At 43.2% G+C, this 17,874-nt stretch overlaps 1 protein-coding gene across 8 annotated transcripts in view; it reads left to right on the top strand.

Annotated features, from left to right (window-relative positions):
• VPS54 (VPS54 subunit of GARP complex) overlaps nucleotides 1–17,874 on the top strand; it is a 75,881-nt gene that overhangs the window by 49,335 nt on the left and 8,672 nt on the right. For 7 of the 8 annotated variants that reach the window (XM_045008359.1, XM_045008363.1, XM_045008364.1 and 4 more), the window contains 10 exons: nucleotides 1,184–1,280; nucleotides 1,755–2,095; nucleotides 4,993–5,122; nucleotides 6,959–7,140; nucleotides 7,984–8,096; nucleotides 9,340–9,403; nucleotides 13,767–13,872; nucleotides 15,191–15,278; nucleotides 16,132–16,253; nucleotides 16,366–16,446. In XM_045008359.1, the coding sequence (XP_044864294.1) occupies nucleotides 1,184–1,280; nucleotides 1,755–2,095; nucleotides 4,993–5,122; nucleotides 6,959–7,140; nucleotides 7,984–8,096; nucleotides 9,340–9,403; nucleotides 13,767–13,872; nucleotides 15,191–15,278; nucleotides 16,132–16,253; nucleotides 16,366–16,446 (1,324 nt within the window). The remainder of the gene's footprint in view (nucleotides 1–1,183; nucleotides 1,281–1,754; nucleotides 2,096–4,992; nucleotides 5,123–6,958; nucleotides 7,141–7,983; nucleotides 8,097–9,339; nucleotides 9,404–13,766; nucleotides 13,873–15,190; nucleotides 15,279–16,131; nucleotides 16,254–16,365; nucleotides 16,447–17,874) is intronic. The other variant, XM_045008366.1, reaches the window with a different exon arrangement.

A 17,874-nucleotide genomic window follows, 5' to 3' on the forward strand; every position in this document is an offset into this window, starting at 1 on the left:
AGATGATAAACTGTTTTTTAATTTGTTTTTAAAGTGGTGAATAATTAAGAATCACCTTGTTCTTCTGTTTCTCCCCAACGGTCCTCTGCATCTCTTCAGGAACCCTGAGTATTTCCCTTCTTTTTGCAGATCTTAACAATTATACTCCTGTATTTTTAATCTTACTTTTGAAATTATTTTTAAAACATTAATTCCATTGCATATTAGGAAAAGCACAGGCTAAAATATTTAGGCATTTGTTTCCTGACTATGTAAGGGGAAAAGCAGGCGTTCCCGCTGATAATATTCTAGTGCTGTAATAAAATGTGCCTGTAGGTCAGTACCTCCTACGTGAAAGAGATTAGGGCACATCTTACTACTCCAGTGGAAGGACACTGAACAACATAAGACATGAGGCTCATAGCCAAGAGGGATTGTGCCTAAGACAGGGATTCAGAACCTACCCCAGAAGAGCAAAATTAGACGCACAGATAAGGCCAAACCAGAAGCCATTATTGCGTTCAATTTGAGAATTGGGGCCAATTTATTTTTTAAAATCAGATCTTGAAAGCAGGTAACCTCTCCTTTGCTGCTAGCTTTCAGACACACAGAGGCTTCAGTAAAGGTTGAAAAGCTTCATTTCATAGAATAGTGACTAATTCTGTTAGGAGACAAATTGTATATTATGAGATTTTACTTCGGCTTTGGCAATGCATTTTTCTGCCTTTTGCCAGAAAAATGTGTTGCATCCTTGCGGTGCAGCAAAAAAAGAGCATAATCCCAGTATTTTTGCTTTGGCAGCAAAAATGTATCTTCATAGTCAATCTTGGTTATTTTTGCTCCATGCTTGATGATGATGGTCATTAACATGCACTCTGACTGTAATGGAGGCTAAGCAGCACTTTCTGCTCTTACAGAACAAGGACATTGTTGCTTTAAAAAGCTGTGAATGTTAACTGAGGCATTCACTTTTCTGGCAGGATATATATTTTAGCCCTCCCATTTATTTGTTAATCAAGACTACGCTGCTTATATTATTGTCTGTTTTCTTGATTGAACAGCTATTATCATGCTGTTTGTTTTTCTATACATTTACAATTTTTTTGACAGTCCATTTTCCCTTTAAATGTCAGTAGTCAGCCTTGTCAGTAGATCACTTCAAAGGTAAATAACCGTTGCCTCCAAAATGTTGTTCTTTTTGTAGGCTTGCAGATCAAATGAGGATGATGAATTTTCCTCAGTGGTTTGATCTACTGAAGAATATTTTTTCTAAATTTACTATCTTTCTCAAAAGAATTAAGGTAAGTGTGCCCATTTCTCAAGGGCTTCACGTCCTCATTTCAGACACTGATGCAGAATTGTGCTAGAGTTATTTTCTAGTTGGAATGTAAGATGTTGATTTTGGCTACAGAGTCCTAAACTTTAATTCCGAGAGAGGTTGGTCCTATATGGTTAACAGAGAGTGGGTTGGAAAGTAGATAAAACTTCTTGTTTCATGATTTATGTCAGGCTCAAATTATTAGAGATTAGGATGAGATCTTCCCGGGGGACAGATTACTCCACATGTGGGGGTTTCTTACACCTTTCTCAGAAGCATCTGGTGCTGGTTGCTGTTGGAGACCGGCTCCTGTGACTCGAAGTAATGATTACACAATATTAAAAACAAATAAAACCAATACATATTTAAATATTCTTGTTTCTTGTCAAAATAAAACGTGTTTGTCAAAATAAAATTGTGTTAAATTTTTGTTAATAAACATTATATTTGATTCTAGGCAACCTTAAATATTATTCGTAGCGTGGTTCTCTTGGTTCTAGACAAGAACCAAAGGACCAGGGAACTGGAGGAAACTTCAGTACAGAAGAACCCTGCAAAAGACAATACTGTGGATACAGAAGTAGCTTATCTGACTCACGAAGGCATGTTTATAAGTGATGCATTCGGTGAGGGGGACCTCCCATCTGTAGCAGTTGACACTACCTCTCAAAGAAATACTTCTCCAAACAGTGAGCCCTGCAGCAGTGATTCAGTATCTGAGCCAGAAGGCACTACTGACTCTTCGTCCAGCAAAGAACAGACGCCATCGTCTGTTATACCAGGGGGAGTAGAGATTATGTAAGTAAACATCACTGCTAGAGCATTTACCCAGTGTTGACTCCCGTCCTCCCAATGTTAACGTTATAATGTACCACTCAGGAATTGGCAGGTTTTGGTGACGTGACGTTACAATGTAAAATTCACTCTGGTTCAGTTTGCTTATCTAGTTATTGGATGAACTGGCTTCCAGGGGGTCTTAGGCATCCTCCCCCCCAGGATGCTGTGGGAGGACAGCAAGAACCACAGACTGCACTTCCTTTGGCTCCTCCCGGGGCCACCTGTTGCCCCCCGTGTGCAGCTGCACGAGGAGCTTGCACGCCATCCCTTCTGCAGCAGAAACCCACTGCTTTTCCTGCCCGGGGAGCCTCTGCACCTGTGGAGGAGTGAGGCGCATAACCTCCTCTGGCCTTGTCTACATTAGAGACATCAGCTGATCATAGTATCCCTCAAGTGGCTGGAAGTTCCCACGTGTCCATACACATTTGCTATAGTTGATCGTTCGCTGGCTGTCGGTTGATGAAAGTTGCCTCGGTAAGTTATAGGGGTAAGTATGAATCATTGCAGTTCATTGAATGGCTGAGTGGATGCACCTCCACGACTGTGATAACACAATCAGCGCACATAGTCCTCCCGCTGCTGTCCCACAGTTCGCCAGCCACTGCAGAAGTAGCCTTTCTGGTCACCTGCATTCCATTGTTCCGGGCTCTACTTGGTTGGAAGCTACCTACTCTATAGCTCTGCACAGTGTGTGGAACTCAGCTACAGGCCATTTTCATAGCAAGCAGCTCTAGATGCAGAGCTTTATCAAGCAGAACCGTTTGAAATGCCACAGCGTGCAGCGGCCTGACAGCTGGAAGACGTCCACAACTTCATCTCCCAGTAGGATGAGGAGCTTGTTCTGTTCCAGCTGCGGAAATACAACAGGAACTACAAGATCTGTACATGTGTGTTTGAGCAGCTATCCATGCTTGGTGTAGAGCACTCCAAAGCATAGGGATGGCCAGAGGGAAAGGATTTGAGAGAACTTTCCTAAAAACCCCATAAAACAAACAAACAAGGACTAAGGTCCAGTGATGCCTCCCTGCTGTGTCAGGGAGCAAGCAGCTGGACAGGGTCTTCAGCAAGGAACTCGCCACTCAGCTTAACCTCATGATGGGCAGGGCTGGAGCTCCCAGAAGAGAGATGCACCATGATGAGGACACCAGCCAGGAGAATTAAATCCAGATACAAGCAGAAGGGGAAGGAATTGGATACCAGTCTAGAGCTGTTTGCTCAGATGGCCAATGGATATGGTGGCCTTGCTGGAGGTGGAGGACTTCAGTGACAAAGGACCTTCTACAGCTGATTGAACAGATTTTTATTATAAAATGTGCTATTGTATCCCTACATGCTTGTTTGGGTAACTCTCTTTTGGGTTCACACAGCCGCCTTTTAGCATTTGTAATAGGGCACATATAACTACATGAGAGTGTCTGCCTTCTTGCTGCTCCCATCTCACCTCCTTCACAGCACCCTCCCACTTCAGTCTCCCTGTCCTGCAGGTTCTCTCTCTCCGCACACACTGTCAACACCTACAACCCTTGCAGCAGCCACACCAGACCAGCAAATTTACAGACTTGACTTGCTAAGCAATGGCAGAGCTGTGCCATGCAGTGGGCTCAAAACAGTGGTGTGACGGAGCAGGGAGCGGGGCGGATTTGACCTGGGAATGTTGCTTGGGAGTTACATTGGAGATGAGAAGGAAGCTAACTGAGCTGTAAGCTGAGCCAGGAGGGGGGTTGGAAGAAGTGACACCTTCTGCCCGGGAGAGTGAACAAAGGAGAGGAGGAGCAGAGAGGAATGGGGAGAAAGCTGCTGGAGGAATTTTTAGGCCTTGGCTACACTTGAGAGTTAGAGTGCTGGTGGTGGCTTTACAGCGCTGTAACTCACTCCCCGTCCACACTGGCAAGGCACGTACAGCGCTGTATCTCCCTGGCTACAGCACTGCATGTAACTGACCTCCGGAAGCTTCCCATAATGCTTTTAAGTAAAGATAACACTCTTTGTTTTGTTGTGATGCCTCTGTTTTGTTGTGAACTCCGGGCTCCTGGAGCTGCTTATCTAAAAAACAAACACAGCTACTGTTTGCTGTGAATGAGCTCCCTTTGGAACGCCCACAGCTAGTGTTTGCTTGAAGAGAGGGGGGCTTGAGGAGAGAAGCAGCACGGTGTGCGGGGGTGTCCGTTTCGGGGAGGCTGCTTATCTGGTCTGTGAGGAAAAAAACAAAGACGGCTATTTGCTTTCAGTGAGCGAGAGAGGGGTGGGGGAGGGGGTCAGAACTTGCAGCTGCTGACAGAGTGTCGGCTTCAAAAATCCACTCTCTTTCTCCCCCATGCTCCCTGTCACACTCCACCCCCCCCTCCTTTTGAAAAGCATGTTGCAGCCACTTGAACGCTGGGATAGCTGCCCATAATGCACCGCTCCCAATGCCGCTGCAGCTGCTGCAAATGTGGCCACGACAGTGCGCTGGTAGCTGTCAGTGTGGCCAGACTGCAGCGCTTTCCCTACTCAGCTGTACGAAGACAGTTTAACTCCCAGCGCTGTACAGCTGCAAGTGCAGCCATACCCTCAGTTTCAGTTTGGGCTGGGTGGTTCAACTCAGGGAACCCCAAGCTGGGGTCTAAGCTCCCTGAAACCCCCCAGAAGGACTTGATTGAGGGGTCCTAGTTGTGCCTACAAGCTCTGCTGTAGACTGCGTTCCTATTGTCCAATAAACCTTCGATTTTACTGGCTGACTGAGAGTCACGGTGCAATATCTGACCACTTCGCTGCTGCTGCTGCAGTGTTCTTTCCTCCCTCAGCAAGTGATTGGAAACTGCATGTAAAACGCAATATTTGTGAAATCATTTGCAAACAAACATTTCTGTCATTTTCAGGATCAGTGACGATATGAAACTGACTGATCTGGAGCTGGAAAAACTGGCAAATAACATTCAAGAGCTGCTTTACAGTGCCTCTGACGTCTGCCATGATCGTTCTGTCAAGTTCCTCATGGCAAGAGCAAAGGTGAGGTGCTCGGCTCACCCAGCTCTTGCTAGAATCAGCATCCCTAATAAAAAACTTCAAAAAGCTATTTGCTATTTTTTTTTTTAATATTGAGCAGTATTTTTTTTTTGGTAGGCTTTAGACTTTTAAAGTTACATGCTTATTGAAATCAAGTCACTGCTCATGCCATCAAAGACGCTTTGCGGTACCTAATGCCCGGGAGTTCACTGGCATTAACATAACCCATCATTTGTAATGCACTGCTTAAATAATGAGTACTTCTACTTTCCGCTGAAATGAGCAGCCCTGAAGAGTACGGTTGTTTCCCTATAATTTCCCACCTGTGCAGCTCCCACCTATCATAGCAATGATGGGCGCATCAGCATAAACGAGGCGCTGGCAGCTGGTGGTATTTTAACCACTCTCGACCTACTTTGAGCAGGGAAAAGTGACACGGTGTTTTAAAATGCTAGCAGCCCCTACATTTAGGACTTCCCAACACCTCTGTCTCCAGAGGCATTGAACCAGTGTTAGCAATGGCAGGAAATTTTAGGGGAAAAGTCTTTGTTTAGGCAGAGCCATAGATACCAGTGTTAACATTTTAAATCGTTCTCATTATGAGTATTCACATTTCAGACTAACGAGGGTGGGACATAGCTCCTCTAGAGCTGTTTTTGTGTCTTTCTCTGCAGACCATGTAAGACAGCTGTGCCTTGGGTCACATTTGAGAGATTAGCATCCGACGAAGTGGGCATTCACCCACGAAAGCTCATGCTGCAAAACGTCTGTTAGTCTATAAGGTGCTGCAGGATTCTTTGCTGCTTTTACAGAACCAGACTAACACGGCTACCTCTCTGACATTTGAGAGATTAGCTTCAAACCAGAAAGGTCAAAAACCACTCTCGACCTACTTTGAGCAGGGTAAAGTGACACAGTGTTTTAAAATGCTAGCAGCCCCTACATTTAGGACTTCCCAACACCTCTGTCTCCAGAGGCATTGAACCAGTGTTAGCAATGGCAGGAAATTTTAGGGGGAAAGTCTTTGTTTAGGCAGAGCCATAGATACCAGTGTTAACATTTTAAATCGTTCTCATTATGAGTATTCACATTTCAGACTAACGAGGGTGGGACAGAGCTCCTCTAGAGCTGTTTTTTGTGTCTTTCTCTGCAGACCATGTAAGACAGCTGTGCCTTGGGTCACATTTGGGAGATTAGCTTCAAACCAGAAAGGTCAAATACTTACATTCTGTAGAAATGGATGGACTGTCACAGAGGCGATGAAACAGCATTCTGGCCCAGGTGGTTCACTTCAAGACCTTGCCTAGGGATAGTCCTTTCCAATAAATCATGATCCAGTGGAGCAGCGAGGCCAAATAACCACCAGTGAGCTTAGACAAGGAAAAGTCATGTTTGTCATCTTCCTCATCTCAGATAGTCAAGGTTGCACCTGGGTCTCATTAATTTTTATGGTTTAAACACAATAAAACTCCTTAATATAGATGTGACTTTAGTGAGCCCGTGCTGTAGGGCTTAAATCCACTACCAGGGTTTGAAGCTTCACCATTTACAACATCTGGAAGGGTGCACTTGTGTGGAGGCCCAGCATGCCAAGTTGTGCCAATCAGGATACAGGCAGGCAGCGCCTGAATGAGACTAGCAAGTGGTACAGGTCACAATGCGAGTTGTGGTGACATACTAGTGTGGGACAGGCTTGGTAGAGATGTCTTGCCCGCGGTTTAGGTTCAGTTCATTTTTAGTTTATAAATAACAGCTGCCCCACTGCCCTGTCTCTATCTTTAGCTATGCCTGTGACTTTGTGGTGTTCCATCTCCTAATAGCAGTTTTCTTTGCATTTAGGATGGCTTCCTGGAGAAGTTGAATTCCAACGAGTTTGTTGCCCTATCTCGATTAATGGAAGGATTTATCTTAGACACTGAACAGATCTGTGGCAGAAAAAGTATGTCATTGCGAGGAGCACTTCAGAGTCAAGCCAATAGATTTGTGAATAGATTTCATGAGGAGAGAAAAACAAAACTCAGGTATCCTTGGACACACTCTGCTTCCATGTTTTTAAAGGAATAATATTAACAGTCATGCATGAGACAAATGGAGACCTTTTACTGCCTGGCACACAGTAACTCAAATTTTATTTATAAGTGAAAAATTGTTTTTTAAATCAACCCTTCTCATTGATGTGTGTGTGGGTGGTTATTAAAGGGATCAACCCTTAGACATTATCAATCCCCAGTAATGGAGAAGGTAACTGACTACTATCAGGCTACACCTAATTTGCATTAAATGGAAAAGATGGCAGTTACTTTAATCTTCAGTTTGTAGGTGTGGCATATGTAGACGAGAAGTCCCAGCCAATCATATTGTGGTTTGGTCGTTGGGGTCAAACTGATCTCCTGACTGCTCCATTTTTCTTCATCACCCACTCATTTCTTCCATGCTTTCTTTGGGATGTGTTTAGGTTTTCTCTGACATGAACTCATGGAACAGTTTTCAAGTTAATATACAGTTAATGTACAGCAAGCCCCTTTCCTGTGGTTCTGAATGAATGACATCCTTTCTGCAAAGCAGTGCAGCTGCAGTGATCCCATAGCACTCTGTATTGCTCATCAGTTTCTTGTGTTTTGCATTCTGTTCCACTTACTCAGTCTGTGTATTCTTCAGGCAAGCACAGGGGTGTCTGACTTATTGTTGTAAAGCACCCCTACCTAAATGTTGATTGCTAATAACATTTCAGGCCATTGAATCTTTTCCCACTTTGAATCCCTTTTAACCAATGCAACTTTGATTCCATTGCAGTAGAGGCAAGAGAGTCTTCAGGGTGACACATTTTATTTACTTAACCTCTTTTCTTTTATGTTTATAAATAGTTTGCTGCTAGATAACGAGCGCTGGAAGCAAGCTGATGTTCCTGCTGAGTTTCAGGATCTTGTTGATTCTGTATCAGATGGCAAAATTATTCTACCTGAAAAAAAAGCAGGTGGTGTGTATTTTCTTTTCTAATATTCTCTCCATTTCTTGTAGTGTAAGTGCTACAGTTAAATGTTGCAAAAATTCTGCTATAACTCCTTTATTCACGAGTTCCTTGTGTTCTGGGGGAAAAACAAATACCACTTTAAGACTGAAATGTTCTAGGCTTCATCTCAGCCTAAAAGATTTTTGGGGAAAGTTTAAGGAAAACCCATTCAGCCATTTGTGAATTGAGAGCTTAGGAACGAACCCTAACTTTAACACAGGGATTCCCATCTTAAGGGTTGCAGCCCCTTACAGGATGCCAGAGCCCGTCCCAGGATATATCGCTGACATGTCAGAAGAAACTGCTAAGTGTGTATGCTCTCAACATATCCCCTCTGTCAAATAGCGCTCACTCCTCCAGCCAGCATGATGGGCAATGTGCAGGATAAGGCACGGTGTAGCCACTGGGGTCAGTTTCCTACTCTACCTCAGACTGGTGTGTGACCTTGGGCGAGTCACCTAATCTCTTTGTGCCTCTGTTTTCCCATCTGTAAAATAATAGTCCTTCCCTATTTCTCAGGGGTCTTGTGAGGATAAATACAGTAAAGATTGTGTGGCGGGGCCCATATAAATATCTAAGACAGAAAACAAACACAAGAGATGAAGAAAAATGGCTAAAGACAAGAGAGAGGCACAATTACATAACCTCACTGGGGTAAGGCTTGGCATAAAGGGACACAGTGGAAGCTAATGACATCCCAGAACCCAATGAGTGCCAGGGCTGGTTCACCAACGTAAGGATGGAAAACCACTGCTTTCGAACGAAGTCTTTTTAGCTTCCCTTAATAAGACAGGATCGTGGAGATGTCAAATTTATCATAGGAGCAGCGTCAATGAGGACTTGTATTGCTAGGCTTGAAGAAATAGGTTTGGAGCTAAAATAGTGATGGTCATTGAAAATCTGTTAGAGATTTTCTACTGTGCATTCAGACTTTTTTCTGCCTTTGTTTTACTCTTTTGTACTCCGATAATCCCATCGTGCTGCTCTTTGCCTCGCAATCACTGCAATGTATAAATAATTATAATAATTACAGTAATTATGGTAGCTAGCCAACTGGACTTTGCATGTTGACGTAAAAGAAAGGATTGGTGCTCTGGAGAGTGATTGCTTTTCAGACCTCAGCAAGGGAATAGTTTGTTTTTTGATATTACAGTTTTCTGCCCTTTTTCTTGGTTCAACTCACCTCACTTTTCTGTTTAAAAATATCTAGCTGCTGAAGAAAGAAAGCCAACTGACGTCCTTATTGTTGAAGAACAAAAGTATGCTGTGGTTGGGTAAGATGCACTTTTTTTTCCTTAATGATGAGTTAGTTGGGTTGTGCTTTGAATAGAAATGTAGTGAACACTAACAGCTTTAGCAGTCTTGCCTGAATAAAGACAAGCCTCCTCCTTGCCAAATATGTTTCTCTTCAGTTCTGGAGCAGTTATATAATATTAGGTGTTATGTATCTTTTAAAGATGCTACATCAGCTTAAAACAGGAGTGCAGCAAACTTTTTGGCCTGAGGGCCACATCTGGGTATGGAAATTGTATGGTGAGCCATGAATGCTCACAGAACTGGGGGTTGGGGTGCGGGAGGGAGGGCTCTGGCTGGGGGTGCGGGCTCCGAGGTGGGGCCAGAAATGAGGGGTTCAGGATGCGGGAGGGGCCTCTGGTTAGGGGGTTGCAGTGCGGGGGTGAGGGCTCTGGCTGGGGGTGTGGGCTCTGGGGTGCAGGAAGGTGGGACTGAGGGGTTCGGAGGGCGGGAGGGGGATCAGGACTGGGGCAGGAGGTTGAGGCATGGGAGGGGGTCAGTGGTGCAGGCTCTGGGCAGCGCTTACCTCAAGCAGTTCTGGGAAGCAGCAACATGTCCTCCCTCCGGCTCCTACGTGGAGGCGTGGCCAGGCGCCGCCCCTGCAGCTCCCGTGTGCTGGCCAATGGGAACTGCGGGGGTGGTGCTTGGGGTGGGGGCAGCACACGGAGCCCCCTGGCTGTCCCTATGTGTAGGAGCTGGATGGGGGGGATGTGCCACTGTTTCTGGGGGCCTTGTGGAGCAAGCCCCCGACCCCGCTCCCCGGCAGAAGCTTGAGGGCTGGATTAAAACATTTGAAGGGTCGGATGCAGCCCCCTGGCCGTAGTTTGCCCACCCCGGCTTAAAACATCAAGCTGAAATTTAATTATTATTTTTTACTTGTAATTCTTACATCAAGGTGTGCACATGCTAGTATTTTTGTCCCCTGCATAAGTTTCTACTTTTGTTGTCACAGCGGTGCTTCAAAATAATATCAGATATCTCTGTTCCCATATGTGGACAAGTACATATGGGTCAATGGTGAATAATAATTACTCTAAGCTCAGTAAAATTCCCTTTGAAAGCAAAATATGAGGTAAAGCAAGTAAATCAATACATCTTCGGTGTTTTGTTCTCGGGTACCTCTGATTTCCTGATATTTCTGGATTGATGGGGAGAGGTAGATATGCTGGAGGGTAGGGATAGGGTCCAGAGTGACCTAGACACATTGGAGGATTGGGCCAAAAGAAATCTGATGAGGTACACACACGCGCGCGCACACAGAAAGGATGTGGACAAATTGGAAAGAGTCCAGCAGAGGGCAACGAAAATGATCAGGGGGCTGGGGCACATGACTTATGAGGAGAGGCTGAGGGAACTGGGCTTGTTTAGTGTGCAGAAAAGAAGAGTGAGGGGGGATTTGATAATAGCTTTCAACTACCTGAATGGGGGGTTCCAAAGAGGATGGAGCTCGGCTGTTCTCAGTGGTGGTAGATGACAGAACAAGGAGTAATGGTCTCAAGTTGCAGTGGGGGAGGTTTAGGTTGGATATTAGAAAACATTATTTCACGAGGAGGGTGGTGAAGCACTGGAATGGGCTACCTAGGGAAATGGTGGCTCAATTTTTTTACGGCAGCCTGAAGAAAAGGCCTTAAGTTGGTCTTTGAGCATTGTCACCTTGCCTCCATGGGTCACAGCTGAGAATACCAAATTCAGGAGAAACTGCTGAGAAATAGAGCAGACACACTCCAAAACTGGTGGTTAATCTCCCATAAGATATACGAAACCAGCAACAAAAGTAAACTTCTGTCTCACCACACTGGCTGACAAGAAGTCAGAAAAGCCATCTCCTTATGCATTCCAGTCCTGGTATCACCACCAAAAACACTAGACTTAATGATGAGTGGTTATTTAAAACCAATTTCATCAAACAAAAGGGTTCTTCGGACCAGCCACATACCCAGGTAAATATATAACTCAGATCTTACCCAATTATTATGCTGTTGCCAATCCTTTAGTATCAAAAATCTAAAGGTTTATTTATTTAAATAAAAAAAAAAAGGCGAGAGTTAAAATTGGTTAAAGGAATCAAATACATACAATAATTGTAAAGTTCTTGGATCAGGCTTGTAGTAGTAATGGAATAAACTGCTGGCTTAAGTTAAGTCTCTGGTTGCTTCCAAATCATTGAAAGGTCCCCAGTCCTTTGGTTAGAATGCTCCCATTAGTATAAGTTCATAGTCCAGAGGTTGGAGCATGAAAGAGGCAAAATGGAGCTGTTTCCAGGGCCTCTTATAGCTTCTGCAAAGTGAAGGGAACCCATTGTTCTCACTGTGGAAAATTACAGCTAACAAAATGGTGTCTGGACTCACATGTCCGTGCATGATTTCGCTTAGTCATACCAGAAGCCATCACAGGAAAGTCCATTAAGTGTAGATAGGCATCTTCCATGGTCCATTGTGAGTTAAGTGTTCTTTAATGGGCCATTCAACTTGAACTGTTCCTTCACAGCGTGCTGGCTAAATACTTTGTTGTTGTTACCACAGGAGCAAACATTTGAAATACAGGTACATAGTTAATATTCATAACTTCAGGTACAAAAATGATACATGCATACAAATAGGTTATGATTTGCTGAATATCATTATGCTTTCTATAGACACCTTACCTGGCATACTTTGTACAACATTTGTTGCCATTATATAACAGTGGTAGCAACAATGATCTACATTGTCATATTTTGATCAGATAACATCAAAAGCATCCACTGCCATGACCATGAAAGAGCATCTTGAACTCCTTCAGCAGTACAGAAATATCCTTTAAAAGTCAGCATAGACTCTGGAGTGGAGCTACCAGATGTACCATGCATTGGAGTTGCATTTGCTAATCCATGTCTGGTCATTTGAGGGAGAAATGTGTTTTATTTTTTTTTTTAGCTCCTTGAAGAAATCAACTTCAATATTAACTAGAACATTTTAATTCTACAGATTTCTACAGACATTTTTATTCTACTATTTACTATTCACCTGATTTTTTTTAAAATACCAATTTAACAAAAAATAACCCCCAAATCAGATGGCCTACAAATATGATACAAATGGCTGTTTTGGATGTATGTACATCTTCTTTCTGTACCCTATTGTGTGGAAAGAAGATTTTTGCTTTGCAATGTCAGGATACCTGTTTGGAATACTAGCCTTGCCTGACATGGCTGGCCTGGACTGTATTTTCTTGCCTTCTCCATATCTGAGTTCAAAGGATTGCAGATGTTCTATATGGGTGAAGTCTGATGCTGACAAATACCGGGTACTTGCAACTACCATTAAAGTCAGTTGGAATTATGGGTGCTCCACGTCTCTGAGCACTTGGTGCTATATGTATAAAGCTGCTCAGTCTCTTATTGATTGTGCATTCATTACAGCCTCTTCAATGCCCATCATTGTCTGTGTGCTATGGATTTTTTTTTCTTGTAGCACTTGCTCAAAATTGGCAAAGATTACACAGTATTTTAAGAATGGAGCTTTATATTTTCCTACTGATGTGTGAATAGATACCTCCATTCACACAATAATTATTTCTATAAAATAACTTTCTGAAACTCCGGGAACTATTATTCTGGCACCTGTTAGGTATTTTTATAAGATTTTTTTTTTTAACCCATCTTTACAGGTCCTTTTAGATTCCAGTTATTTTTACTGATCTGGAGACAAATTTTCAAAATCACCTCTAAGTTTCATGTTCTCAAAAGTGATGTGGGAATCTAAGTCCCATTGATTTTCAGTGATATAAGACCCAATTATATCATCAGGCCTGTACTGCTCCTGCAATGAGTCACTTGTGCCTCCTGTACAACCCCTTTATGCTGGAGCAAGGGCCAGACTTGGCCCTGAGGTCTCCTGTAATGTTATCATTTTACTGTTTCCTTAGTCACCATCAGGTCTTCCAGGATAGACAAAACCTGGATTTACTAGTGTAAAAAATCAAACAGGAATGAGTAACGTTCTTAGACAGAAAACTTTCTTTATACATCATGAAGCAGCAGCAAAAAAGGCATAAATCTGTTTTCACGTCAGTCCGCTTTACCATCTTTAAATTAGAGTGAGGGGGTTTTCAGAGGCAAAATGGTACTTAATACTGTAATCTCTACTACTAGGGGGAAAACGGTGTCAGGTAAACCTTTTTTTATTCTTTTAAAAATTTAGATTAGCAGCTGCACACAAACCTTAACAGAGCTGAATGCAACAAATGGAAAAGGAGAGCAGATAAAGAATATGTTAGAACTCTCCCTGCTGTCTACAAACCTGTGGTGTTTAGTTTGATTTATCAACTGAAATTATGTATTTGACTCTGTTTCTTTTCTTATAGGACAGTGTTGCTATTAATAAAAATAATACTTGAGTACTGCCAGTGTGTGGATAACATCCCTTCTATTACTACTGACATGCTTACTCGTCTGTCTGATTTATTGAAGGTATGACTATCAAATTTGTAGCCCATACTATACTAAGAACTTCAGGGCAGGGAATGCATCTTATGGAGTCTCTAATACTCCATGAAAATGTATGATTCAATGTCAATGATTAATAATAATATTGAAAAATAGCTTGACTGTGATCTTTGGTGTAATTATAGGAATCACAAGGCACATATTGCAGGGTGTAGTTGAGTAACACTGAGCTAAACTACATACAATTCAGAGTAGATACTGTTATGTGAAATAACTAGAGGAAAGCCATTTGTCCCCTTGTTTACGGGCACATTAGAGATCCCTGGTAGCCAGCCGAAGAGATGTTTTGATGTTGATTTTTGGAGTCAGATCGTCATTTGTCCTTCAGGCTGGATAGAAGGTGTTGTGAAGCAGAAGATTGTGGCTAGGAAAGAGCAATGCAAGCCAGAATGTCATTGGGAGTGTATGTATGCAGGGAGGAAACCAATTCTTTGATTCGTACAAGTCACCTTATTGTGGTTAGAAGGATGAAAAATAGTTCTCTGCTGAAACCATTGCTGTAAAATGAAAATTAAATTAAAAACTGTGACCTCTTCATCAACTGTTTATTGGTAGAGGCGTTAATCGGAGTACATGTAGTTGTTTGATGATTTCCATGTGACTAACCTTTCCTGCAGTCTGCCCCATCCAGCCAAGTTCAATGGCACTATACCTGTTCACCTCCTCTGAGAGCCCTGTGCAAGAAGTTTTTATTTAGTCTTCTAGTAAGAATTCACTGCTTCCATGCATTCATCTGGAATTAGGACGGAAGTACCTTAGCCACACCTCATGACAAGTCAGAGCTGCCTCCAATGTTTTCAGGAAGAGAAGCACAACCCAAATATCTCAGATGGAGGGAGCGGTCAGTCCCAGAAATGAAATAATTGGGAAATAATTGTCCATTCTTAATACCTCCTATTTCCATTCCTGTCCCAGAAATCCAATCCAGAGAGCCATCCTTGGCATGAACTGATTCAAGAAACACCAAGAGCCTGATTCAAAGCCCAGTGAAGTCAGTGGAATAACTCCTAATGACTTCAGTGAGCTCTAGATCAGGTCCCCAGTAAGTCCTATGCGGATTATGAGATCCTGAGTAAACACACAAGAGGAATCATTAGAAAGAGCATGAGACTCTCTTAGAACAAGAAATCTGGGTAACTTCAGTACCAAGCCCAATCATCTGTCAGTGATTAAAGTCTCTCACTTTGATCTATGGCATTTCTAAGGTACCTATCATCCCCATACTCCCCCTACATTACATATAGATCTTCAACTCTTACTTTTTTTTTCCTCTCTCTGATAGTATTTCAACTCCAGAAGCTGCCAGCTAGTTCTCGGAGCAGGTGCATTGCAAGTTGTTGGTTTGAAAACAATAACTACAAAAAATTTAGGTATGGATTTCTACTGTTCAGATCTCATTCCTCAGTCTAATAAAACACTAAATATTCAGGATAAGCCATCTCCAAGTTGCAGTGCTCTGGAAAAGAAGTGAAAAGATAAGAAGGGGTTACCATGATGTGTTTACTTTGAATATAGAATTTGTATAAGAGTCTATGAATTGTAGCGTTGAAGAAGTGTGCTGCAGTGTGTGTCAAATATGTTCCTTGGAAGGAGAAGAAATCAATCTCTTAGCCAAACATGGTCTTCAGTCAAAATAAGTGACTTTGGAAGCTGGAATTACTTCTTAAATTGTGACCTTGTCACAGATGGGGTTGTTTGCTATTTGGAGTTTGAAATTTGGAATACACAGTACTTCCATTTTTACAGGTAGCAGCATCCTGCCTATCTTAAATCAACCCCTGTATTTCACTTGAATACATACTCTCTGCTTCCTGTCCTAAGCTGATGTGAAATGTTGCTGCGCTCTGTTAAATAGCTGCCAAATTCAGCTCCAGAGGTGACTGCATTTCACTAGTGAGTGAAAGGGTTTCTTTGTGTAGCTCCATATCCTACAGTCAGTCTTTACTTAGCTAAAACTCCCCTTCCAATCAATGAATGAAGGACTGGGTGAGTTGGTACCCTCCATGTAAAGTGCTCTGGATCCTTGACCTGAATATAGTAATGTCACATGTTTGTATTTTCACTAAATGACTTCATAAATTTTCACTTCCTGATTATCTTCGAGCTTGTTTTCGAGTGTTGGATCTGTATTCTGTTTTTAGAGAAGGTGCAGGCTGTACAAAATGACTATACTTGTATAATAATTGAGCTGTTTTTTCCCTTCTCTTACTTCTGGGTTTACAGCTCTCTCCTCACGCTGCCTGCAGCTAATCGTACACTACATTCCTATTATCAGGGCTCATTTCGAAGCTCGACTGCAGCCTAAACAATTTAGCATGCTCAGGCATTTTGACCACATCACTAAGGTAATTCTTTATGTATCTTCCAGTTAAACTCTATATATGCTCTTTCTCAATTGTGCTGTGAAGAGTAGGAATGTCATTAGATGGTAAATAAAACCCTATTTTTCTATTACAGGATTATCACGACCACATAGCTGAAATTTCAGCAAAGCTTGTAGCCATAATGGATAGCTTATTTGACAAACTGTTATCAAAGGTAAGGATTTATGGAAATAACTATACTCCACATTGCATTTGGGTGTTTCATTCTGTGCAGAATCTTAGACTAGATGTTTCAAACAAAGTCTAAATTTTCCCTCTCTAGGCATTGTTTAAACTGGTTTAAACCTATATGCACAAGGCCCTATGCTGGACTTAAGAAAATATACTCTTTAAGAGTCAAGGCATGTATGGCATTAACCTTTTTAAAATCAGCATTGGTCATATCTTGAATCTCTTTTTGATGCAATAAATTGTTACGCTTTCCTTGGTGCAGTAGCTACTGTGAATATAGTAGCTCCCATGCTTTACCAAGATGCCTGGCTACTCTGCTTTCGTGGAGCGTCTTATCCAGCTGATGGCTGTTGTGGCTAGCATTTCCAGTCATGCCGCTGGCTTCCAATCCCATCCCTGAGAGCAACTCCTATTTCCTGCTCTTCTGGAGTGAAGAGCCTGGGTGCGGCTGCCTATAGAAGCAGCTGAAAGCAAGAAGGAGCTAGTGCCATGTGACCTCCCAGTGCAATGGGCACCCCAGGTGGAAAACTAATGAGCTATAGGAAATTGGCATGAGAGAGAGGTTGGTCCAGTGGCTGGGCCACCAGCCTGGAGCTTGAGAGATCCGGGACTTATTCCATGCTCCGCCACACGCTTGCTGTGTGACCTTGGGCAGGTTATTTAGTCGCCCTGTGCCACAGTTCCCCATCTGTAAAGTAGGGACAATCGCAGTGTCCTACCTCACAAAGGTGCTCTGAGGATAAATTCATTTAAGTTAGTGAGGTTCTCAGGCACGGTGGTAATGGGGCTATATAAGTACCTAAGATAGCTAGATTGTATCTGTTCGTTGAAATCAGTGTCAAGTGATCAGTTTGGCCAGAGGTGGCCAACCTGAGCCTAAGAAGGAGCCAGAATTTACCAGTGTACCTTGCCAAAGAGCCACAGTAATACGTCAGCAGCTCCCCCTACAGCTCCCAGCACCTCCCGCCTGCTGACAGCCTCTCCATTCAGCGCCTCCCCCTCCCTCCCTGCACCTCCAGATCAGCTGTTGTTGCAGGAGGCTGTGGGGGGGGGGAGGGGGAGGAGCAAGGGCATGACAGGCTCAGGGGAGGGGGTGGAGTGGGGGCAGGGCCTGTGGCAGAGCCAGGGGTTGAGCAGTGAGCCCCCCCCGGCACGTTGGAAAGTCGGTGCCTGTAGCTCCAGCCCCAGAGTCGGTGCCTATACAAAGAGTCGCATATTAACCTCTGAAGAGCCGCATGTGGCTCCGGAGCCACAGTTTGGCTAAACCTTATGGGCCAGATTCTGCCACAATGAGTAGTACTTGGCTCTGCAAAGTGTTCCATTGGTCCCATTGGGAGGGACTACTCAGCGATAGGAGAGGTGACGGAAGTGGGCTGTCAGTTTTGATAATTAAACTTACATAAACCTGCAG

Source organism: Mauremys mutica, chromosome 3, assembly GCF_020497125.1.
Source record: "Mauremys mutica isolate MM-2020 ecotype Southern chromosome 3, ASM2049712v1, whole genome shotgun sequence".
NCBI classification, from domain to species: domain Eukaryota; kingdom Metazoa; phylum Chordata; order Testudines; family Geoemydidae; genus Mauremys; species Mauremys mutica.